At 44.6% G+C, this 25,923-nt stretch overlaps 1 protein-coding gene across 3 annotated transcripts; it reads left to right on the top strand.

Annotated features, from left to right (window-relative positions):
- The first annotated feature begins 7,469 nt into the window (after positions 1 to 7,469).
- Positions 7,470 to 24,535, top strand: YIPF5 (Yip1 domain family member 5). Of its 3 annotated transcripts, none has more exons than XM_054037741.1 (6): positions 7,470 to 7,578; positions 8,351 to 8,467; positions 18,988 to 19,151; positions 20,175 to 20,320; positions 22,458 to 22,639; positions 23,347 to 24,535. In XM_054037741.1, exons 2-6 carry the CDS (start codon positions 8,361 to 8,363, stop codon positions 23,507 to 23,509), a joined length of 762 nt encoding a protein of 253 aa, XP_053893716.1. In that variant the 5' UTR covers positions 7,470 to 7,578; positions 8,351 to 8,360; the 3' UTR covers positions 23,510 to 24,535. The 3 variants fall into 3 exon arrangements, with proteins under 3 accessions (XP_053893716.1, XP_053893714.1, XP_053893715.1); XM_054037739.1 differs by having other exon boundaries at positions 18,979 to 19,151; XM_054037740.1 differs by lacking the exon at positions 7,470 to 7,578 and adding an exon at positions 7,585 to 7,659 and having other exon boundaries at positions 18,979 to 19,151.
- The last annotated feature ends 1,388 nt before the right edge of the window (positions 24,536 to 25,923 follow it).

Below are 25,923 nucleotides of genomic sequence, written 5' to 3'. Positions count from 1 at the left end.
CCAGCTTTTGTGTCTTTAAATAGCCATCTGGGAGGAATTGGTAACAAGGTTAAAAGGTCCGGGATTTTTCCCCCTCCCTTCCATACAGAGTGCAGCGTGGTGATTGGGCTGCTGGGCCTGATTGAGCCGCTCCCATTGGCCTCCAGCAGCCAGAGCCCCTCCCCTGCTTCCCCCCTGCTGCCTGCAGCCCGGCAGCATGTTTTGCCTACACGTGGAGCCAGCATCTGACCGGCCTGGGCATAGTAAGGAGAGTCCCAGGGGGCAGTCAGGGAGCAGGCAGAGGGTTGGATGGGCCTGTCTGGGGTGGGGGTGTGAATATGGGGGGGGGCAGCGGGTTATATTCTTTTGCAGTGCCCGAGCTCCAGCAATATCCAGGGCCGGGGGCCCTGCTCCAGCAATATTTGGAGCTGGGTCTCTCCCTCGGCCCTGCCTTGAGCAGGCCCCGGCCTCCACCTCCCACCCTGCCCTCCACGCGTTCCCCCCGCCCCTGGCTGAAAGAAAGCAACCCGCCCCTCTCCCCTGCTTATGCACATTCCTACCCTGCTCCAGGCAGCAACTGCTGTCTGCTGCCCCCAGGTCCTAGTGCCCCCCATCCACTAATGGCAAGGCAGGCTGCCCTTACCCTGCCCTTCCACCCTAAGCCTCTCCAACACCCCAAACCCCTCATCCCCAGCCCTCATCCCCCTGCACCCTAATCCTCTGCCCCAGCCCTGAGCCCCCTCCTGCATCATGAACCCCTCATCCTCAGCCCCAACCCTCATCCCCCTGCACCCTAATCCTCTGCCCCAGCCCTGAGCCCCCTCCTGCATCATGAACCCCTCATCCTCAGACCCACAGCCCTCACCCCTGCATACTCTCCTATCCCCAAACTCCATCCCAAACCCCCTCCCCTTCCCACACACCCCCTCCTGCCCTCAAACTCTCTCCCAAAGCCTGCACCCCCTCCCTCTGCACCACCTCCCACCCCCAAACCCCATCCCAGAGCCTGCACCCCTCACCCCCTCCTGCACACCCACCCCCTGCCTGAGCCCGGAGCCTGCACCCAGCACCCAAACTCTATCCCAGAGCCTGCACCCTGCACCCCTCCTGCACCCCAATCCCCAGCCCAGGACCTGCACCCCAGACCTCCTCCCAGAGCCTTAGGCAGGTGGGGGGGGCAGGTTCTGGGCACCACCAAAATTTCTACAAACCTGCCACCCATGCAGTCAGGGGACAGGTAGGGTCCTAGGGGGCAGTTAGGGTGGGGGGTTCTCAGGAGGGGACAGTCAGGGAACAAGAAGCAGGGGGGGGTTGGGGGTTCTGAGGAAGGGAGTAAACAACTATAGATACAAAGAGGGGGGAAAAGGGGGTTGATCAAATAAGTTTGAGAACCACTGATTTAGGTGATCTACGGCTAGCAGATCATAGCCCAAGGTGGCACAGCTGTAGGTAAAACAACTTCATGTTACTAAGCTGTGAACTTCAGGAAAAATATGTCAAATTAACATTTATTTATACAAAGTATACAAGCTGTAGGGCCAAATCCTGCTCTTCTACCTAAAGAAAATTCCCCTTTAAAGCCAATGAGAGTTCTGTTTGAGTAAGCAAGAGGGATTTTATCCATATTTTCCCCCACAGTTACACAGGATTTAACAATAACACTCAGTTTGGTTTGGTTTTCCATTTAATGAATAACAGAACAAATATCCTGGAGAGGCAGAGACTGTTCACAACAGAATAAAGTTACTTAAAAAAAAAAAAAAAAATCCACAGCAACCTCATATACCTTAACATTGAAGTGGAAACCTCTCTCTCTTGTGCTGTTTGTGCTCATATTCCACAGATAAAATCAAAATGTGTCCATCCAGATGAAAGCTGATTATTGCAATATAAATAAGCATAAATAAGTAAACATGGTGAACTTGGCACATACTATAAACCTGATAGTCTGTGTGTTTTAGCTTCAGAAGTTAGATTAAAAATAAAATCTTTGCTAAGAATTAAATTCACATCACCCACATAAAGCCTAAGCGAAAAGTAAAACAGAGCAGGAGAAGCATTAAGGAGGTAAGCCGTTGCCAGGCCATGAGGTTACAGCACATGCTTCTAAAGCCTCTAGCTCAGTGGTTCCCAACGCGGTGCCAGCGGGCGCATATAGATGCCACCAAGGAGCGTGGCCGCCGGACAAGCAGCCGCTGAGAAGCAGCAGAGAAATGCTGCTTCTCAGCGGCATTTCGGCGGCGACGCCTCTTGATGACGCTGCTTCTCGGCGGAATTTCGGCGGCTGCTTGTCCGGCGGCCACGCTCTTCACAGCTAGTCGTCCGATGCCCGCCACACTGAAAGGTTGGGGACCACTGCTCTAGCTCCAATACTCTAGCCTATGGGCTGGAATAGCTATCCCAACCCTTCTACTCGTGTTGTGTGCAAGATTCACTGGATTCATATAAAGCAGATCCCCTGGTCCCTTCCCCCGGGTCTGCCCCAGACACATTGACCTACGCGGGGTCGGGGCTGACATGGATAACCCTTCCTGCACAGAGGAAGGTCCTCTTCCTGCTTAAACTGGCATATTCACTCTCCACCACCACAGCAAGAGGCTTCATGGGTGTGGCACGTTTGCGCTGACCCTCCATATCAGAGTAATACTACCACGTGGAATTACAATGACCAATATTAACCTTTACATTTTAATCCCAGCCCTAATCAAATAGGCCAGTAAAATAAAAAAAAAAAAAAAAAAAACACTTAATATAACATTTTACAACTCCGCTTTCAGATAAGTGGGTAGTAGTATTATTCTCATTTTACAGATGGAGAATCTGAGGCCCAGAGAAGTTGGTGATGCAAATCAATTAAGATTTCTAAAGAACATAAGCCCAGATTCTCAAAGATATTTAAGTGCCTAACTCCCATTGAGTTGGGCAACAGAGACTATTAATTCTTTATTATTTTAACACCTGCTGGAGCCTGGTCTTGTATTACTTCTGTATCCAAAACTTCCAATGAACTTGGGTGAGATTTAGATTATTATTATTTATTTGTGCTGCAGTATCTCCTAAAGGCCTCAACCCCATTGTGCTAGGCACTATACAAACACACAATGCATAACTAAAGCAGGGTTGGGTTCATGATGAGCAACAATTTTGCAACATATCAGAATATATAAGGTGCCTGTTTTCCTTTGATGCATGGGAAATGGTGAAGACATAAAATTTCACTAATAGGAGTTATCTACAGTAGACTCATGCATCAGCAGAAAAACAGATAGCTTTGACTTCTTCATGCTATCAACTATGAAAATGAATTATCAGGAAGTCGGGGGGAAAAACCGACTCAGCTCTGAGATCTCTGAAATATAAAATAATTAACATTGACTATATGTTACATGTGCGCGTGCATGACATTCTGGAAATATGATGTAAAATTAATCTCCAAATGCTTTATTAACCACTTTGTATTGTGTTTTCTATTTCTTTACTAGGTACTGAGACTTGTCACTTTACCACATCTCTCTGTAGGACTGCAAAAAAACAAAAATTAAGTCCTGTAATTCAAACTGAAAGTTTAAAAAAATATATAAAAAATAGAAAGATTTTATCAGTTTGCAGTATCTGCAGTTCAAGATTATGTGATCCTTCTTACTGACACACTGAATTACGGGAAAGATGGTGTCTACACCACTATAAATCAGACATCTGCAAATCCCAAGCTCATCTTCTGATGGAAAATGGAAGATTTAAACATGCAGTAAAAACAGGCGAGACATATTGATCAAAGAACACTCTGCAACATCCATCACACAGTATAAAACAGGAGAAAATAACAATTCCACATGAACACAAACATTTTGGTGATTTAATGGATTCACAAAAAACTGTTCCAGGCAATGTCCCAAATAAAGACTTAAATCTGGATACAAGCATGTTCTTGGCACATTTTGATTAATAAACACTACCATTTCTGACAAACTCTTACTTCCATGAGTAGTAGCCTCACTGTTTTCAATAATGTTATTCACATGAAGAAAGGTTTGCAAGATTGAGTCCTTTGGTATCCACAGCAACATCAAAAGAAAACTGTATTCTTCACTCATGAGGAATGGGGAATCTTCTTTCAAAACACTGACATAAATATCACAGTAAGTCTCTAAAATCATTATTTAAAAAATCTTTAATATATGTATTGCCTGTTCATCCCTGAGATACTGCCCTTAAATGTTGTAAATCAGCTATTTCAGAAACTGAAGAAAAATTGAACCAAATACTACTCAGTAGAAAATGTATTGACTAAAATTTTCTTTAGATTTCAGTCACTAACTATACACAGAGAAAGAAAATCACAGTGCCTCATTAGCGGACTAAGACAAGACTTGAAATTATTACAGTGATACCATTCACAATACTGCACTTAAAAATCTCTCTGGCTTATAGACCAAAAAAAATTTGATCATATACCCAGTCAGTTCAAGGGGAGTTTCAAAGGCAACCTCAATAGAAAGCAGAGTAGGGGCCAAGAATATTCAAAGCATTATAATTCTGCATTAAAAATCTCCATAGGATTAAATTTCCAAGCAATTCCTTAGTGTAGGAGGAGGCTTGTGTATAAAATATAAAGGGGGAAATGTCAGTTGTAGTTTTCCTGATGAGTTTTTTTGTTTTGTTGGTTTTACCAGGTTAGTTTTTACATCTTTTTTGCATCTACGACAGCAAAATAAAAAAATTATGCTGCATAATTTATTTCTTTTTAATACCAAAACTTGTGATTCAATAACCTAAAAAAGTCATGAAATCTAAAACCAGGCCATTTCAAGCCATTACATTTTAAGAAAATCTCTCCATCGACTTCAGTGGGGTTCTGCTTATCACTTGATGGCACACTATTTCCCATCTTTTTAATATGAAAATGCCAATTATTGAAAAACACCACACTTACAGGCAGACAGGATCTCTTAACCTGACAGGGTGATTTTTCTTGTTGTGATTTGAGTTCTGTATAAATAACGGTTGGTGAATTTTTTTGTTTAAAGAAGGTCATGCATGAGGTCAGTCTCAAAAGATGATCAAAACAATCAACCTTATCTATGATGCATTAGTAAGTAGAATGAGCCAGTGGTATAAGCGCAGGCTTAAAAATAGACACTCCTGAGTACTAATTCTGGTCCTGATGCTCACCTCTCTGCAAAGTTTCCCAGTCTGTAAAATGGAGATAAAAAAAGTTTCATACCCCTAACAGGTTTCGTATGAAGATTAACTAGTTACTGTTCTAACACTACAATACATATTGTTATTAAGTGAAGGGTGAATTTGTTAAAGCAAGATGTCACTGTTAATTTTTGTCTCATTAAGAACTGCTCCTTACCATCTATCTAATGGCTGTTTCATAGCCTATTTGGACGGAGTTAATGGCATAATACGGGAAAGAATTAACATAAAAAATATCACCACAGTTACTAATTGGTATGCTTATTGACAGCCTCAGCAAAGATGCCAAAGAATGAACAGGCAAGGAAAATAAACTAATCTCTATTCCCTAGACGTGGTTCCACCATGTCAGGGTTGAGGCACATTGGTGGAGTCGTCATGTGGGGGAAGCTTGCTCTGCCACAACACATGCTATACCTTTGCATAAAGATAGGATTTCTGAGCATGGTTCTGATCTCCTAGTGTAAATCAACAATGTTAGTGTGGTTACACCAGTGCGAAAACAGTCTTGTGATCAGAATCAGGCTTTTCAGTTTCCAGTGATGTAATTTTATCAGCACTTGATTCACTTTAAAAAGTGAAAATAGCCACTAATATTGGCACTGTTGTTCTGGGTCTCCAGCTTGCAATGTTTACACATTAATAACATCTTTGTTTACAATATGTGACAAGACATTAGATGAAATGCCCACAATCCCATTGGTATAACCAACATTTTCATTATGTCTGTGAAAATCTCTTCGTAAAAAAACTCTCCAGGGTTCCTATTATGGAGACTGTCTTGGATCACCAGAAGCTGCAGTTAGTCCTGGTAATATTGTATCATGCAAGACTAATACAAGCTGGCACTCTTAAAGGCAAATACTGAATCCTGTTAAATTCTAATGATAACCAGCAGAAATTTGTCTATAAGATAACACTGTGGGAAGCAGTAGCAAAAAGAACACTGAGCAGTTCTATTTAAAAACCCTAGCAACCTAAGCAAACTGATATTTTTATATATATACATACACACTAGTGATACATGTCGTGTTACCCTCCTTTTGTGAAAGTTTACTGTAATTCACATTAACTACCATTGTATAAAACATTTTAGATCTTCTTTCTTCAGCTATTAAAACTTGTTTTCTCCTATGTAGAAATACACAATGATTTTTCCACCCTATTATTTCATAAGTGCTATCATCTCATAATAAGTTAATATGTTCGGTCACTCATGGAAAAATACAAGCAGGTAAATGAAAAAATTAAAAGCTAGATTTTATAAAAATCAGCATGTTTTGAACCCAGGGAGTTAGATAATTAACTTTCTGAACCAACGACTATTGTTATTCTTTTAAAATCATGGAAAGTACAAGAAGTTTGCAAAAAATATGATCATTAAAATGAAAAAACAAAACAACAAAAAACAGAAACCTAGACTACTCCTCCCTGAAACAATCAAGCAGAGGTGGTGGGGGGAGGTCACATGCTTGCCCAGATTTTTGCAAGGGTTTATATTTTTCCAGGGGAGTGGGTTCAGAATTGTGCCCCTCCACCCCCAACAGTTACCTGTGGCTTCTGCAATCATGTCAGTTTCCATAGGCAAATCTCATTTCAGTCATTAGTAAAATAATGAAACAATCAGAGAGAAAGGAAAGCATACCAGAACCATAAATAGTAAACATCCCCAAACAGTGAGAGCTATTGGGCCGTGGAGCACTCTCTCAAGAGAAGTCCCCAAACTTCACTAATGTAAAACAGGGTGAGCAAATCAGACCACGGGGAACAACAAACAAGAACTCGGTTTATGCAAGAGTGTCCCCCAAACAGTCGTTTAGCTCAGCGAGCCCTTTCCCAGTTGCAGGCATACTTTCAGTACCGGGTGGAGCACCGGTTCATGCTGGACGTTTCCATTCATTTCACACAGCTAGAAACCCGCGTGCAAGCTGGGCAGTCGGGGTGCCGCGGAGAGCAGCCTTAGGTGACCGCCCAACCCGAGCACTCGAGCCTACTATGAACAGGGGCAGACTCCAGCGAGGCCAGAGCCATGACAGGAGGGGACCCAGACCCCTTCCCATCAAAGAGGGGGAGTGGCAGCCAACGCCTCCCCAGCCATCCATCCCTCTTCCCGCCTTCCCCTGTCCCCCCTCCCGTCTCCTCACGTAGCCCCAGCACCGTAACCCTCACTGCGCCAAACACGCTCCCCTGCGCATGCTCACCCAGCGCCACCCGAGAGACGTTAGGGCGCATGCTCAGTCCCTCGAAGGTCTCGGGGAGAGCCGGAACCGCCGCTGCGCATGCCCCGTCCCGCTTGATCCGGAAGTGGTTCGTTTGTTTCGTGACACGTCGCACCGGAGGAGGGTGAGGGGCGGCAGCCGGGGGGATTCTCTCAGCGCTGCGAGGAGGGGTTGCCAGGTGAGGTTGCGGCCAGGTAGGGGCCGCTAGTTCCCTGTCCTGCCGCGGGGCCGCTCCCCTGACCGCGAGCGGACACCAACGGTGAGCCCCTTCCCCAGCCCAACCCATTCTCCCCGGGGCTCGACCCACCCTGTCCCGCGGCTCTCCCAGGCCCCTCACAACAGCTCCGAGTCCCTGCTCCCTAGCGGGAGATTGAGTCGGGGTCCCTGCTTTCCAGAGGGGGAAACTGAGGCACAGAGGCGTGAGCTGATTGGCCCCAGGTTACTGGGAGACAGTGGCAGGAATTGGGGGTGGGCGTACGGATTGGGGGGTCAGGGCCGTGAACGTGCTGTGTGGGCAACACACATTTTGTTGTTACTTAAAGCTGTACCTCGTACTTGTAATGTTGAAAACGCAGCGAGGTTTGTGGTGTAGCTCCCTGGCTGTATAGCGCCTGTTGTTGCTTGGACCGTTAACACATCTCCATTGTAACTATTAATCATACCGGTGACACATTTAACTTATGTATTAGTATGGAAGGAAACACTATATCCATTATAATTTATGTCTTTTGATCTCTTACAGCGCTGTAAAATGTTATACATTTACACACACAGAGATGTAGACACCATTTTTAAAGTATTACATATATCAGAGGGGTAGCCGTGTTAGTCTGTATCCACAAAAACAATGAGAAGTCTGCCATATCAACAATTTATTAGAGTTGTATGATAGCCAGAGGCCAAAGTAACCCTTTGTGACTCATACAAGCTTTGATGTTCTTATTTTACAGATAATTTGCAATGTCTGGGTTTGACAACTTCAATACAGATTTCTACCAAACAAGTTATAGCATTGATGACCAGACACATTCCTATGATTACAGTGGAAGTGGAGAACCATACAATAAGTAATTTGTATATTTTTTTCCATTCTCTAACTTGTATAGTATTAGTTTATCCTGTCTGTGATTGCATTTCTTTACATCTCTAACACTTAAACACACACTAACAACAAAACTGTTCTAGATAAGAATGGCCATACTGGGTTAGACCAGTGGTCCATCTAGTCCAGTAACCTGTCTTCTGACAGTGACCAATACCCAGTGCTTCAGCGGGAATGAACAGAGTAGCAATTATCGAGTAATCCATCCTCTGCCATCCTCTCCCAGTTTCTGGAAGTCAGAGGCTAGGGACACCCAAAGCATGGGGTTGTGGCCCTAACCAACTTGGCTAATACCCATTGATGTACCTATCCTCCGTGAACTTATCTAATTCTTTTTTGAACTCAGTTATAGTTTTGACCTTCACAACATCCCCTGGCAACAAGTTCCACAGGTTGACTGTGCGTTGTATGAAGAACAACTTCCTTTTGTTTTAAAGCTGCTGCCTATTAATTGGGTGACCCCTGGTTCTTGTGTTGTCTAGGAGTAAATAACACTTCCTTATTCACTTTCTTCACACCATTCATGATTTTATAGATCTCTATCATATCCGCCCTTAGTCATCTCTTTTCCAAGTTGAAAAGTCCCCATCTCCTTAATCGCCTTTCATATGGAAGCTGTTCCATACCCTTAATCATTTTTGTTATCCTTCTCTGCACCTTTTCCAATTTTAATATATGTTTTTTGAGATAGGGTGATCAGAGCTGCACACAGTATTCAAGATATGGCTGTACCATGGATTTATATAGTGGCATTATGATATTTTCTGTCTTATTGCTCTCTTTCCAAATGGTTCCTAACATTCTGTTAGCTTTTTTTGACTGTCACTGTACATTGATCAGATGTTTTCAAAGAATGGGGGGAAGCAGTAGATGTGGTATTTCTTGACTTTAGTAAAGCTTTTCATACTGTCTTGCATGACCTTCTCATAAACAAACTAGGGAAATATAACCTAGATGGAGCTACTATAAGGTGGCTGCAGAACTGGTTGGAAAACCATTCCCAGAGAGAATTTATTAGTGGTTCACAAGCAAGCTGGAAGGACTTATCGAGTGGTATCCCACAGGGATCAGTTCTGGGTCCGGTTCTGTTCAATATCTTCATCAATGATTTATATAATGGCATAGAGAATACACTTATAAAGTTTGCAGATGATACCAAGATGGGAAGGGTTGCAAGTGCTTTGGAGGATAGGATTACAATTCAAAATGATCTGGACAAATGGTCTGGAGTAAATAGGATGAAATTCAATAAGGACAAATGCAAAGTACTCCATCCAGGAAGGAACAATCAGTTGCACACATGCCAAAATGAGAAATGACTGCCTAGGAAGGAGTATTGTAGAAAGGGGTCTGGGAATCATAATGGATCACAAGCTAAATAGAAGACAACAGTGTAACACTGTTGCAAAAAAAACAAATATCATTCTGGGATGTATTAGCAGGAGTGTTGTAATCAAGACACGAGAAGTAATTCTTCCGCTCTACTTCCCTAAATGCAGGGTAGTTAAGCACTGGAATAAAGTGCCTAGGGAGGTTGTAGAATCTGTCTGGAGATTTTTAAGAACACCTGTCAGGTATGGTCTAGATAATACGCAGTCCTGCCTTAAAGTGCAGAGGACTGGACTAGAAGACTTCTCAAGATCCCTTTTTGTGGTGACGACGCAGGAAAGGAAACAGAACGCCAGGTCTGTGGTAGCTAGAGAGCTTTACAAGCCTCTTGCAAAAAGCCTCCCAGGAAAACTTTTCCTGGGGTTTTTATTTCTCTCCTTACTTTGTTTACAACTCTTCTTAGTGGTTACATTCTTGCGCATAGAAAAGCCAGGCAGCATACATGCACATAAGATAACGAACCCATCTCTTGAGCGCGTGAACACCAGCTGCGAGGGTACAATCAAATCAGCCAAATAAGTTTCCCAAACACAAACGCTGGATTGAAGGTCACTCCTGCCTCGTAGCCATGGGAGCAGTTTGCCGCGCCCGTGGGCTGGCGATTCGGGAGCTATGCATCCCTACATCCCCCCCTGTTTTATTTTATAGATGCGGTGTTTAAACAAAGCACCTTCGCAGGGTAGCATACACAATGCCACTAGATTGGGTAAACATTAAACAAAGCAGCAAAGTAAAACGCCAAAAATCAAAACTAGGACCCCATACTATAAGAGGGTCTTTATCCACTCTAAGGGTGGCTATGACTAGATATAATCCCACCAAGGAGGAAAAACGTCCTAGCAGATAGCTTAAACATAACATTTCAGCATATTAGTCTGCTATTGGATGCAAAACTATTATCAGTAAGCTTAAAACAACACATTTCTTTCACTGTCTCACACCCCAGATGTTGCTGGGTGGTTTACAGACAGGAACAAGGCAGGTACTTAACAGACCTTGCATTTCCGGGGCAACGGCCAGGCAGAAATCAGATTGATTTAATACTTCTGCCAGGTGGACCCAGGTGTTAAACTGCAGCCGCTGCTCCATCTGGGGTTCGCCTTGGCAGCTAGGGGCCAACAGGAAACTCCCCAATACACACAAAATAAGGAGTGAATTAGCATTAAGGCAAGCTAACAATGTCACAAGGTAATTTTCTGCGGTAGGTTCTAGCTGCTGCTGCACTCGCAGCTGCTCGGCCTGCAATGAAAGGGCTTTAACCTGTCCCCAGGTTATGCGCTGCGGGGGCCCCCGCGGGGGGCGCTGGCGAGGACGCTCGGGATCCTGCAGATGTAGGTTGAACTGTGGAATGGGGTTCGATAGTCCCTGGTGCCAGGCCATCGCCGTGCCACGGGCGGACGTTACGCGCCGGGACCCACAACGGACCTGTAGGAAGAGAAACGGCAGCATGCCCTCGTCCCCACGTTATAAGGGGCACTGGGCCATGCCACTGAGGGTCTGGGGCCTTGCGATATTTAACAAAGGGGCGGGGCAAGGCCTGGTAGCTGCGAAAATGACATTCTGCTGCAGAGTAGTTGTCAGTCAAATTCAAATGATTCAGGGTAAAAAGCACTGCAGCCAGCCATTCCTGGCGGGGAGGAAGGCCTACGGGAATCCCCCCTTTCTGTTTTTGGCGGACCAGGGCTTGTTTGAGCGCACGATTGGCTCGTTCCACAATGGCCTGGCCTGTGGGGTTATACGGGATACCAAACGTGTGGACAATGTCCCACGTGGTACAGAAGGAGGCAAAGGCCGAGCTACAGTAGGCGGGGCCGTTGTCGGTCTTAAGATGGGATGGGTGACCCATGATTGCCATAGCGCGAATCATGTGATTAATAACATGACGAGAGGCCTCACCCTTCTGGGGGGTGACCCACACATAATGGGAAAAGGTATCTACACACACGTGAAGATACTGCCAGGGGGCAAAGGGAGGGAAATGTGTAACATCCATTTGCCAGAGCTGGTTGGCCGAGGTTCCACGAGGGTTAACCCCTACCTCCGGGCTATTGGAGAGAGAAGCGCAAAGGTCACACTGGCGAACAATGGCCTGCGCCTGATACAATGGGAGAGTGAACTGCTTGGCAAGGGCCTTGGCGGATTGATGAAAAAAGGCGTGGCTTTCGATTGGGGAGGAAAAAATTGAGGCCACCGATTTGACCGCCTGGTCGGCCACCGTGTTGCCTTCTGTTAATAGGCCCGGTAGTGTGGTGTGACTGCGAATGTGTGCCACAAACAGTGGGCTAGAGCGGGAGGAAAGGAGCTGTTGCAGGGTAAGAAAAAGGGCCAACAAATTGTCATCACAGGAGGGCGACACATAGGAACCTGGAAGAGACTTAAGAACATTAGTAACATAAAGACTGTCAGTAATCAAATTAAAAGGGTCATCCTGGAAGCATCGGCAGGCCAGGATGACAGCAGCCAACTCTGCGCGCTGTGGGGAGCGCTGAGGCAGGGTAAAGCGGACTTGCCAAGTGCCTTGCACCTGCCAGCTGACCGCACCTCGTGTTGGGCCGCCGTCCGTAAAAAGGGTAAGTGCATCCTTAATGGGGACGGTTGACAAGGACGGCCGGAGGTGAAGGCAACGTTGTTGTAGGAATGAAAGACGGGGGTCAGGGGGAATGTGATATTTAACTTCCCCAACATAGTCAGCAAGAGACAATTGGAGGGTGGCACTGCAAGAGACAGTGCGTTCCCAGTCTTTAGCCGGGATGGGGACAATAATGGCAACGGGGTCCCAACCCAAGAGGGTACGGGACCGTTCTCGCACTTTAAAAATCAGCTCTGCGGCCTGTTGAGGGAGTGTCTGAATAGTATGCGGAGGGGAGTGGGTCAAATAAATCCATTCAATTAAACGAAGACGCGCTGCCGCCCCCTCCTGGGCGAGGACAGCTGTCGGTTGTGAGAGTGTGGGAAGCAAAATGGCAAAAAGGGGCTGTTCCCTTTCTCGGCGGTCGACCCACACCTGGGCCAGGGTCTGGTTAATGAGGGTGACCGCTTGGCGCTGTTCCTGGGAAACGGGAATGATATCTCCGGGGAGACGGCCCTGCCGAAGGCCAGAAAAAAGAGGGGACAGCATGGAGGTAGTCAGAGGGCAAAAAGGACGAATCCAATTAAGGGACCCCAATAACTGTTGAAGCTGTACAAACGTAAGAGGGTTGGGCAATACCAACTCGGGACAAACTGGACGGGCATATGACTGGAGCATGCGGTGACCAAGATACAAAAAGGGTGGCTGACGCTGGATCTTGTCCGGTGCCACAACCAGGCCACACGCCGCAAGCTGGTGGCGCAGTTCGTCCAGCCAGTCATCAGGGAGGACGGGGTGAGCCACCAGGATGTCATCCATGTAGTGGTAAATTAAGGCATCTGGGTGTGCTGCGCGGAAGGGCCGTAGGGCCTGCGCAACAAAATGCTGACACAAGGTGGGGCTATTCAACATGCCTTGAGGGAGCACATTCCACTGATAGCGTGGAGTGGGCTGGGAGTGATTCAAAACCGGAACAGTGAAGGCAAAGTGCACCCGGTCCTCAGGGTGCAAGGGGATGGTAAAAAAACAATCCTTTAAATCTATTACAAATAACCGGTAATCACAGGGAATAAGGTTGGGATTAGGGGTACCACACTGCAGGGGACCCATAGGCTGTATAATTTTGTTAATGGCGCGAAGGTCCTGCAGGAGGCGCCACTTGCCAGATTTCTTTTTAATCACAAACACGGGGGTATTAAAGGGGCTAGTGGACTCCTCCAAACGTCCTGCCTTCAGCTGGTCATTAACCAAGTGCTGGAGGGCCTCCAGCTTTTCTAAAGGAAGCGGCCACTGCGCAACCCATACGGGTTCGTCAGTGAGCCAACGGAGGGGGAGGGCCGTATGCCTAATCATTGATATGGATGGTGGCAGTGAACTGTGTCAATAAATCACGGCCCCACAGGTTGAGGTGGACGGGGAGAATGATAGGCCGGATACGGGCGCGGCGGATGCCTTGGGGCGCCCTAACCTCCAACCATCGGGCACTTCGTTGTGAGTCCTGTGCCCCGCCCACACCCCAAACTGCCGGAGCCTGCTCTGTGGGCCAATGGGCGGGCCACTGCGCAGCGGCAATGACGGTAATGTCTGCCCCAGAGTCGATAACACCCTCGAACGGCTGATCGTTGAGGCAGTAAATGCGTTTGGGTTGGGGTGCTCCAATGTCTTTAACAACTGCTGCCACTTGTGGGTGAATAGTGCGCTGGTCGGTGGACCCGAAGCCTCCGGTTCGGGGAACGTTTCTTCCCCCTGCCGGAAGGGAGTAGGGCACAAGTATGAGTTGTGCCCAGGCATCTCCCTGAAACAGCCGTTTCGGGAGATGACTCCACAGTTGAACATGGATAATTCCACCATAGTCCGAATCCACCACCCCAGGCACCACAAACAGGCCCTGCTTGCTGGCGGACGAGCGGGGTAGGACAAGGCCCACCATGCCCTCCGGCAGCGGGCCCTGAATCTGGGACGGCATGAGGAGGACCTCCCCGGGGAGAGTGATATCCATATTTTCCTGATTAACAAGGTCAATCCCCGCACTGCCCCTTGTGGCGGCGGGGGCGTCGTGCACGGAGAGGGGCGCGGCCTTGGGTCTCGGGCTGGTCGCAGGCCCGCCTACTAGTTTCCCGGGGGGTTGTCTCGGTTAGCAGCCAAGACCCGGCTGTCACCCCCGGCCAAGCGACACTGCGCAGCCCAATGGTAGCCCTTTTTGCATTTCGGACACAGCGTGCGGGGCCTCTGGTCTGTCCGGGGCTTGGGTTTGTTTTTACACATGCCCCCCGCAGGGGCCCGACACTCCCGCCAAAAATGTCCGGGCTTCTGGCAGTTAAAGCAGTTCCCCTGAGGCTTCTGCCCCTTGTGCAGGGCAGCTGCCAGCAGGGCCATCTGATGGGTCTGAGTGCCTACGTCAGCACACGCCTGCAGCAATTCTGCCAGGGTATACCCGGGGCGCCCGACCACTGCCTGCATGGCACGGCGGCAGTCTGCATTGGCATTTTCGTAAGCCAATTTTATCATTAGTTCAGTCTGGGCTTGCGGGTTATCAATCTGCCTCTGGACTGCCTCTTGGAGGCGGTCAATAAACTGGTGGAATGGTTCGGTGGCACCCTGCCGAGTAACCGCAAAGGACTTAGAGGACTCGCCTGCAGCGGGGACCCTGCGGAACGCGCGACGGACACACTGGCCAATGATGGGAAAAGCTACCCGGGGCGTGCCCGCCGCCTGCTCGGGGATGCTCGAAAACTGCCCTGTGCCATATAACTGCTCAGCAAGATAAGCCCCCCCACCTTGCGCCGCTGCTGCAAGCGCCTCTCGCTGGTACTCGCTATCCCACACAACGTATTGCGCGGGAGACAGCACCATGCGACACATGTCTTTCCAATCTTGGGGGAGCAAGAAGTAACCGTTTGACACACCTTCCAAGATCCCCAGGGTGAAAGTGGACCGCACCCCGGTCTCACGAACTGCCTTGCGGAGCTCGCGCAGAACTGAGTAGGGGAGAGCCTCCCAGTCCACTATCTGCCCCCCATTTCCATTATCCCGCCAAGAGACGGGAAACGCCTCGAACCCACACTTGGATTCCTCATCGGTCAAGAGACCGGCCTCACGCGCTTGCCGCACCGCCGCGGCGACAGCGCCCCCCTGCCCGACCGGTAGGCAGGGGGGCGCCGCCACGGGCGGCGGCGCAGGGAGGGTCAGCTGTGGGCAGGAGGGGGGTGGCCCATCACCTGGGGGCAAAAGGGGGACCGGCTTGGGGCTGTTGGGGCCGATCCCCTCCAGTGCCTCCTTACAACGCTGCCAGAGCAGCAGGCACTGAACTGGGGCACGGGGTTTACTATACAAGGTGATCCCAATCTGTATCCAATCAAAAAGCTGCAATGACCCGCAGTCTGGATACCAGGGGCACTGGCGATCTATTTCCCTTAGGAGGTCCTCAATATGAGCGACCGGGACAGCGACACATGATCGCTGTCGTATAATCTCTTGTAACTCTCTTGCGTGCTCCTTCTGGGCACTGGAAAGTTTCCCCCCCATACTCACGAATAAGGGGCGGCAAACAGCCGCGGGCGCGCTCGGCGTATCCAGCCGGTGAGTAGAGGGGTATCACGTCGGGGTCACCAGCTGTGGTGACGACGCAGGAAAGGAAACAGAACGCCAGGTCTGTGGTAGCTAGAGAGCTTTACAAGCCTCTTGCAAAAAGCCTCCCAGGAAAACTTTTCCTGGGGTTTTTATTTCTCTCCTTACTTTGTTTACAACTCTTCTTAGTGGTTACATTCTTGCGCATAGAAAAGCCAGGCAGCATACATGCACATAAGATAACGAACCCATCTCTTGAGCGCGTGAACACCAGCTGCGAGGGTACAATCAAATCAGCCAAATAAGTTTCCCAAACACAAACGCTGGATTGAAGGTCACTCCTGCCTCGTAGCCATGGGAGCAGTTTGCCGCGCCCGTGGGCTGGCGATTCGGGAGCTATGCATCCCTACACCTTTTAGTCCTACAGGTCTATGATTCTATGACTCTAAAATCTTTTTTTTTTTTTTTGAGTGGTAACAACTAATTTAAATCCCATTATTTTGTATATATAGTTGGGATTATGTTTTCCACTGTGCATTTGTCAACAGTGAATTTCATCTGCCATTTTGTTATCCAGTTTTGTCAGATCCCTTTGTAACTCTTCATAACCTGCTTTGGATTTAACTATCTTGAATAATTGTGTATCATCTGTAAATTATGCTACCTCACTGTTTACCCCTTTTTCCAAATCATTTATGAATATGTTAAACAGCACTGGTCCCAGTACAGATCCCTGGGGGACAGTCCTATTTACCACTCTCCATTCTGAAAACTGATATTCCTACCCTGTTTCCTGTCTTTTAACCAGTTACTGATCCATGAGAGGACCTTCCCTCTTATCCCATGAATGCTTTCTTTGCTCAAGAGCCTTTGGTGAGGGATCTTGTCAAAGGCTTTCTGAAGTCCAAGTGCACTATATCCACTGGATCACCCGTGTCCACATGTTTGTTGACCCCCCCCCCTCAAAAAATTCTAATAGATGGGTGAGACATGATTTCTCTGTACAAAAAGCCATATTGATTCTTCACCGACAAGTCGTGTTCATCTATTTGAGAAGGCATGAAGGCTTAGAAAGGGGAATTTCTGTGTGGGTGGGGAAAAGCAGGTAGGGAAGAGGTAGGGGACAAAGAGCAGAAGGGTCCAGAGGATCACAGTGCTGCAGAGGTGTCTGAGTTTTCCTTCCATAGGGGTGGAAAAGGAGATTTGCTTGTGGAGAGTCCCTTCTGGGCGTGGGTTTTGAGCAGATGGAGAAAGGGAAAATACAGACCATTGTAATGAAGTTAGACATTTTTTCTTAAATGTCTCTCTACAGTCTTGGCAGTTTCCTTCATTGATGTACAGAAAGAACTTATTAGCATTAAATTATACAATGTACTTACACTTACATAATGAATGGAAAAAAGAGAACTATTGAACAATACTGTATTAGATATACAACATAACAATATTTTTATGTAACATCTATAAGAGGAGGTTTCTCAGAAGTGATTAGGTACCCCTCTGGGTGTCACAGTAGTGATTCTTTACTGGTGAAATTTTGCAGTACTAGTTTCAGGCTACCTGTGAGATAGTAAAGTGCTAAAATCTTTTTATTTTGAAGTGTGTGGGCGCAACCACACAGTTCAAACAGCTTGTATTCAAAAGTCTTCTGTGACCAGAGTTTTGGAAAATTTGAGTTAGAAACTGAAATATTACTAAGGTTGTCATCTGCATCAGGTCATGATGGTAGATGTCATAATGTGTGCTTACTCTCTGAATGTCATAATCCTCATCACATGTATGCTAAGAGTGGTGTCTGATACAAATGTTATATGGGAAGGGGGAAGATAGTCAATTTGACCAGGCTGTCTTAACTCTATGAAAATATCATATAGGAAGCTTAAACAATATGAAGACTTGGGATCTCCTTTCAAGATAGAGCTCTGTTAAATATAGGATTTAATACTGAGTATAAATTCATGCTGTCATTTGATAAATTATAGGAATCAGATATACAACTGAAGGGGCTATATTTGAATTGACAGATACCTTTTGCCAGTCTTCTGTAGGCCCAATCTTGTCATATTTTCAAATTAAATGGGCTTGGATTAATTTTGGGCTGAAAATGCTACTACACCTCTACCCCGATACAACCTGACCCGATGTAACACGGGTTCGCATACAATGTGGTAAAGCAGCGCTCCGGTGGATCAGTGCGTCAGCTCCCAGCCGCAGCGCTCCACTTCCCGCCACTGGTGAGTGCGGGGAGGTTGGGAAAAGGATGCCCCCCGTACTCACCTGCGGCAGGAAGCGGAGTGCCGCAGCTGGGAACTGGTGGAGTGGAGCGGGCTGGGGCTGGGCTGCTCCGCTTCCCGCCGCTGCCGGTGAGTGCCTGGCGGGGTAGGGGGGGTGGATAGAGGTCAGGGGACAGGGAGCAGGGGGGTTGGGTAGGGGGTGGAGTCCTGGGGGTGATTAGGGACGGGGGTCTCTGGAGGGGACAGTTAGGGGACAAGGAGCAGGGGGGCCAAAGCAAGTTTGATATAACTTGGTCTCACCTATAGCGCGGTAAGATTTTTTTGGCTCCAGAGGACCGCCTTATATCGGGGTAGAGGTGTACTTATAGGTGTCTAAATTTTTTATCACTATGTGATATCTGATGGTAAAAAGGTGTAAAATCTTATAAGCTAAGCAAGATTTGACCGGATTACGTAAATTAGAGGCCTGGAGATAAGGAGTCCATAAACCCATATACCTTTTCAAGTCACACTTTACTCCTTGTGGTGGGTTGGGGTGAGTGCATCTGTGCACCTACACATTTAGGGTGGGAGGAGCAATTAACTTCATTTAAAAAATTAGCTAAACAAGATTGTGTATTGTATATTAAGTTGTTATCAAAAGAGTGTCTTATGTGACTGGGGAAAGGTTTACAAAAAAATCTGTGCCTGCCAGTAATATTATGTTGTTCTCTACAGACAATATAGTGGCTATGACTACTCTCAGCAAAGTGGATTTGTCCCTCCAGAGATGATGCAGCAACAGCAGCCTTACACAGGGCAGATTTACCAGCCAACACAAACATACACTCCAACTACAGCACAGTCTTTCTATGGAAGCAATTTTGAGGATGAGCCACCCTTACTAGAAGGTATAACTTGTTCTTTACTACTCATCTCCAAAACTGCCCCTAACTTGGGGGTAATCTGAGAAGTAAGGAATGTTCTCTCTAGTTAACTAACTTCTAATTTTTTTTTTAATTGCATCTGTCATGCCTGCCTCTGAGTTCCCCTGCCAATTTCTCACTTTACAGTCACATTATCTTTATTTCTCTCCCCTATTGGTCTGTGAAAGTCACACAAATTACATGGGAAATTGACTGTACATGGCATTATGTCAAATGTGGGAATAAAAGCACAGATGTTTTTCCTCAGTCTGTTATAATAGGTGTTGTTTGCAACAACAAAAGGTTACTTTTTTTTTTAAATTGATAGTGCCTCTTTAATTATAAATAACTGACTTTTTGGTGTTTAGAACCCAAATTCTAATTTGAGGAAGGAAGTAATAAAGATGTAGGATATGTCCTACATAGAATACAAGGTGCCGGAATTGATAGATATTGAGAATACTTGGACTGATGGCTGGATTTTTCACCTTCTCTATACATTGTTATGCTCTCAGTCAGAGTTTATGACAAATTACCTTTCCTGTTACTAATGACGAGGGAAGTACACTTTGGATGGAAGCAGATCATGTACATTCTATTACTAAGCAAAATTCGTTTACTAATCTACATAGCTAGATTTGAGTTGGTAAATCAAAACTGTACAATGCAGAGGGTCAGTCTTAGAAGCAATCCTGTCATTGGGTCTGCCCAAGGAGATCTGATTGGAGAATCTGGGCCTTAGAGACTAGCAGTCCCTCACTCCTGAGTAGTTGAGAACTGGAGTGCCACAGAGACAGTGCGCTCAACCCCATAAAGGAGAGATGGAATGTCTCCTATCATTCTTTAGTCATCTAAAGAACGGCACTTGATAACCTTCATTGTCTTGCCTTCAGTCTGGAGCAGATTTGAAAGTGACGGGGCAGGAAAAAGAAATGGTGAAGAAAATGGGGGCAAAGGAGAAATAAAAAGGGAAACAAATCTGCATAATTCTTTTCATGTAACCTGTAGAATTAGGGATCAATTTCGACCACATCTGGCAGAAGACACTAACAGTGCTACACCCATTAAAAGTAGCAGATGGCAGCATCATGAATGAGACTGATTTGGCAGGACCAATGGTCTTCTGTCTTGCCTTTGGAGCCACGTTATTGCTGGTAAGATACAGATTGCAAAATATTAATGTGTTAATCATAGTCCAAAAACATTGAGAAAAGCTAAATTATCCTTGGGTCTCTCATAAGAATCTCCATGGCCTGGAAGTCACAAAACAGGCCTTGACCAAGGATTTGTGGTTCATTAGTACATGATTTGGGGCCTGATTCAAAGCCCCTTGATGGAAGTCTTTCCATTGTCCTCACCACGCTTTGGGTCAAGCCCTTCAAGCTCAGTATGTAATGTGCCATGTTGCTTTATGTAGTGACTTCTTTGCATATCTTGCTTTTGTGTAATATGGCTTCTATTGTCATGAAGACCGAGGACCATAGTCACAATTGGGGGAGGGGGGATCAGATGACTCATTGTCCTTAGTTTTATAAAGTTAAATCTTCAATTTTAACCATATTTCAATTTCTTCTCCTTGTACAAATCAAGATGTCTTGTTTGATGTCAGAAACACAGTTTCAATAGAATGTAATTGTTTTATTTGCACAAAATGTTTTAATTTGGTTGCTTTATCTATGGTTTTGGCTCTTGATACATATTCCGTTTATACATTTAGTAGATTTTTCTATCATGCCAGTTTCTGATGCATTGAAATTTTACTTTGAGTTATTCTAGTATTTCTTTGTTCAGTATACTTCGGTGTGGTCTATACTGGGGGCGGGGAGAGGGCGGCTCGATCTAAGTTACGCAATTTCAACGTAGCTGAAGTCGATGTACTTAGATCTACTTACCATGGTGTCTTCACTGCGTTAAGTCGACGGCTGACACTTTCCCATCGACTCTGCCTGTGCCTCTCGCCTTGGTGGAGTACCGGAGTCGACAGGAGAGCGCTTGGCGGTCGATTTATCGCATCTAGACTAGACGCGATAAATCGACCCCCACTGGATTGATCGCTGCCCATCGATCCAGCGGGTAATGTAGAAAAGCCCTTGGTTTATTGTTGGTGGTGTTTTTAGCTGATTGTCTTTAAGAAAAAAATTACTAATAAAGGAGGTTCACAATTATTCAATTACTTTTTAAAATTATATTGCTATGGTTGACATTAGACTTGGTGGACACCACCAACAATGTCAGCATTATTAGGCATGATTTACCACCAAATCAGCAAAACAGTAGCCAAAACTGTTAATTTTTGCTGATTGACCTATAGGCTTCAATGGGAACAGACCTGTGGTCTCCAACCTTTTTATGCCCAGGATCACTTTTTGAATTTAATGGCAACCCAGGATCTACCCCGCCCCACTCACTCAGTCTCCCCCCTCTCTCTGTCACTCACTCTCCCCCACCCTCACTCACTTTCACCGGGCTGGGGGTAGGGGGGGTGGGGTTCAGGAGGGGGTGCAGGCTCTAGGCTGGGGCTGAGGGGTTTGCAATGTGGGAGGGGGTTCCGGATTGAGCCTGGGGCAGGGGGTTGGGATGCAGGAGGGGGTGAGGGGTGATGGCTCTGGGAGGGAGTTTGGGTGCAGGAGGGGGCTCTGGTCTTGGGCAGAGTGTGGGGGTACAGGGTGCTGGCTCTTGAAAAAAAAAACTTGAAATATTTTATGATGATGATGAATTTACACTGTGCTATAGCTATGCATGGCACTTCACAAAAAACAATTTACCCCCTTGAGGCAAAAATCAAGAATCTGAATCATTGGTAGAGATGGAAAGAGTTATGTCACATGGAACATTTTTCAGTGCATTGCTAATTTACATTTTTTATTTAGTAGTTGATTATTTTCATAGTAAAGGTGCTGATAAAAAAAACATTCAGATAATCTTCAGAGTAGGATCAATATGCAAATATAATGGAGTAAATCAAGCAGACTTCATAAGATTTTGTAGCCCAACTAGAACTACGTTACATAAGCGCACTAAGTTTGCAGCTGGTTAGATGCACCACTTTTTGTAATTGAAAACTGATATGGTAAATATGCCTATTGGACATTATACAAGTACTCTGTTTGGATTATTTGTGGGATGCCTTTCTTAATCCTCTTCATCTTTATCCCCTAAATTCTACTTCAGATTCATCACTAGGTCAAAGATTACCACAATCTTATACTCTCCTTATTATTTGTAAAATGCAGTATTTAGTCAACTTGAAGACAAAACATGTTTAACTTGTGTTACTCCTCTCATCTTTAGGTTGGTAAAATTCAGTTTGGGTATGTGTATGGAATTAGTGCAATTGGATGTTTAGGAATGTTTTGCCTGCTGAACTTAATGAGCATGACGGGCGTCTCATTTGGCTGCGTTGCTAGTGTCCTGGGATACTGTCTTCTTCCTATGATCCTGCTTTCCAGTTTTGCAGTTATATTTTCTTTGCAGTAAGTATCAATACTAACTATTTATAATAAAAACCTGCTTCCATATATTGCGGATTTTTCTCCCATTGCGGGGGAGTTCTGTTAGATGGAATTTATACTATATTAATAATTGATTTGTCAAATGAAGTAAATGTTTACACAGCATGAACACTTATTCACACTGTCCATTTTCAGTTATTACAAATTACTTTTAGATTCAAATTATATAGCATACTTCAGACATATTTACTTGTCAAACAACTCAAACAAGTTGTATATCAGGATATAGAAAGCTAAAATAATTTAAGAAATATAGATTAAATTTTAATTAATGTTGAGTCTGGAAAACTAAGTTAAATGCCCAGCATAAAAGAAAATCACTAACTTCATTACTCATCACAGAAAGCTACTTGTACAGAAGTACAAAGGAACACCTTGTTTTGAGTTTACTCAGTTCTAAACCTTTTTGTACTTAGAACTTAATTTGTCTTTTTTAACTAGTCATTCTCAAAGCTTTACTGAATAGTAATACTAATTTTATATTTACTGAAATTCCTTGTACTTTTTATTTAAAAACCCTCAATGATAAAATTCAGTATAAAGTTTAAAAACAATCAACCTTTGAAACATATTTAACTTACTAGAAAATATTCTAATTCCTGCATTTGTCTAAGCGCGCGCGCACACACACCTACCTTTTTAAACTGCTCTTTTCTTGTATGTTACAGGGGAATGATGGGAATTATTCTCACTGCTGGGATTATTGGATGGTGCAGTTTTTCTGCTTCCAAAATCTTCATTTCTGCCTTAGCAATGGAAGGACAACAGCTTCTAGTAGCATATCCCTGTGCTTTATTATATGGAGTCTTTGCTCTTATTTCTGTGTTTTGAACTGACTATTCTGATTACTGGACTTCAGTGGGCCAAACTGAAAAAAAAAAAATCAACTTGGAACACTTAATTGGACCAGCAAAGATCTACGTCGCTGCTATCATGCAAACTTAACTCTTGAATTGTCTGATGGAGCAATGGAAACAAACATGTCTCGTTCACTTTTATAGGACTCTTGAATACTGTTTGAATTGACCTGCAGTGTCTATAGCTTTAAGTTTTCATGCTTATACAGTTAAAAATGTAATGTTTCTTTACCATTTCTACAGCCTTTAGAAAAGTAACTTCGGGGAGTTTTGGGAGGGTTGGGGGCGGGAGAAGTGGGGTTGTAGTTATATTTGGTAGGTTCTTAATCAGCAAAAGTAAATGAAACTACAGACATTGCAGTCTTTATTCAAAAAGAAAAACAATCTTTGGCCAACCCAATTCCTGTCACCTCTATTGCAAAGTTTCTCAAGCAAGTTGAAAATTGCATATTTTCTGTATTTTAACAAATCCTCTTTAAGCTGTTATTTATACAATGTGTTGGTATTTCAGAATTCAATATGCAATTTAAATTGTTTAATTTGAAAACAAATCCTTTAGTCAAAAGTATACAAATAAATTTCAGATTTGAAATGTGAATGTGTTTAGATATTAGCATCAGTTTAAGTGGCTATACCTTATCTTGGGTTTATCAAGATTACTTGCAGGAGCTTGTTCTAATAATGCACATATTAATGGCTCAAGAGTAGACTTTTTTTTTTTTTTGTATTTACTTCCAGGGAAACCACCCCCACCATTTTGAAAAGCATATTAAAGTGTCATGGTTGTCAGTATTGCAGTTATTGTAAAGGTCATTTGATGCATATTGATTAAATTTTCCCCTAAATAATTCTGAGATGGTACTGGAGTTGACTTTCTAACCCTCTTTCCACTTTATGGTTTTGAATGACCATAACGACTAGAGACTTTCAGCTATTAAAATGAAATTGGAACTTTCACATTGGAATAAACCACACTTAAATAAAACAGCAATACTCTTCCCTTCTGATTACTCTTTTGATACGTTTGAATTAGTTTTTTACTCTGCTTATTCTTGCAGTAAAAGCTAAACTTGTTTTTGGTGACAGTCAACTCTCAGACTCAGTATTGTCATAATTTCATGGAAAAAATAAGTAGGAAAGGGAAGATGAGTAGTGTTAGTTTATACACTTTTTGCTTAGTTTTAAAACATGCATGAAAGAAACCATTCTAATTTTGTTTTACACACTTGTGGTTACAAAATTCTTCTTTCTATGAGTAGAGTCTGGTTTAAAGATTCCAATCCTGTCCCTGTTTGGGAAATGTTGGTGAAATGGTAAAAGCTTGTATCAAATGCAAGTTCTTGGCTGAGATTTTGCTCTTATGGTGGTGTAAATCTAGAGTAACAGTTGACTGCATTGTCGTTACACTGGTATAAAACTGGAGTAACTATCAGATTGTATAATCTACTTGTACAGTTTTAGAGTTGAATTGCCAATCAGATACGTGGAGTTTTAAATACTTTTTGATAGGACTAAAAGAGGGGAAATTACTTACCATTCAACTAGCTCTTAATATTATAGAGAGAGGTTATAAAAATACTTTACATAATTTGAAATTTTGCATGTCTGGAAACTACAGTTTACTGCTTTGAGTAGCTGTGGTAAAAACTTGTGTAACTAAAATATTTTCTGGTATTCTTTCACTAGTCTTTGCACAATGACTAGGCAAGGGTCTTCCCAGAAAGACTGCTCTGTGTAAACATCAAGGCCAAGTTACTTATGTATTCCCTGGTGAGAAATATTAATACTACTCCATCTAACAGAAGTGAAGCTGTAATCTATTTTAACTTAAATGATTGTTCCACATTTCCTTCTCTGCCCATAGTGTTTGTTTCAACAGTTAATGCTCATGTGCCAAGGTAACGCAGTCATCCTGGAAATAACTTCTTGACAAACTGTCTGCACTTTTGAACCTTTTTTTTTAAATTCAATTGTTGAATCACAAGGGACGGTAAGTTCTGTGTTTGCAACTGGCCTTATTTTAAAGGGAGATTTAACAAAGCAATCGGATACTAAAAGCTACTGCCATTTTCAATGCAAGCTCTGATCATAACATTGCAAGTGTCTCTTACTGTTGCATGGATGGTGAGTTTTAAAGGGACAATATAAGAGACACTTATTAACCCTTCTCCCACTTGTGGGAAAGTGAGTATAGGTAACCATCTCGCAGTAACATCCGTGGAAGTTGAGCCTGCTCTTCAGAGATGCTGAACATCCCCATCTGCAAATCCCACAATGGGAACTGGATGCTCCCATATCCACAAAGTAAGGAGAGAATTTTATCCTTAACTGATCACATACTATTAATTCAGTGTGGCAGACTTCTCAAAATTGATTTGAAGTGTCATA

Source organism: Malaclemys terrapin, chromosome 8 (genome assembly GCF_027887155.1).
Source record: "Malaclemys terrapin pileata isolate rMalTer1 chromosome 8, rMalTer1.hap1, whole genome shotgun sequence".
Classification (NCBI taxonomy): Eukaryota; Metazoa; Chordata; order Testudines; family Emydidae; genus Malaclemys; species Malaclemys terrapin.
This window is presented reverse-complemented; position numbering and strand designations above follow the sequence as displayed.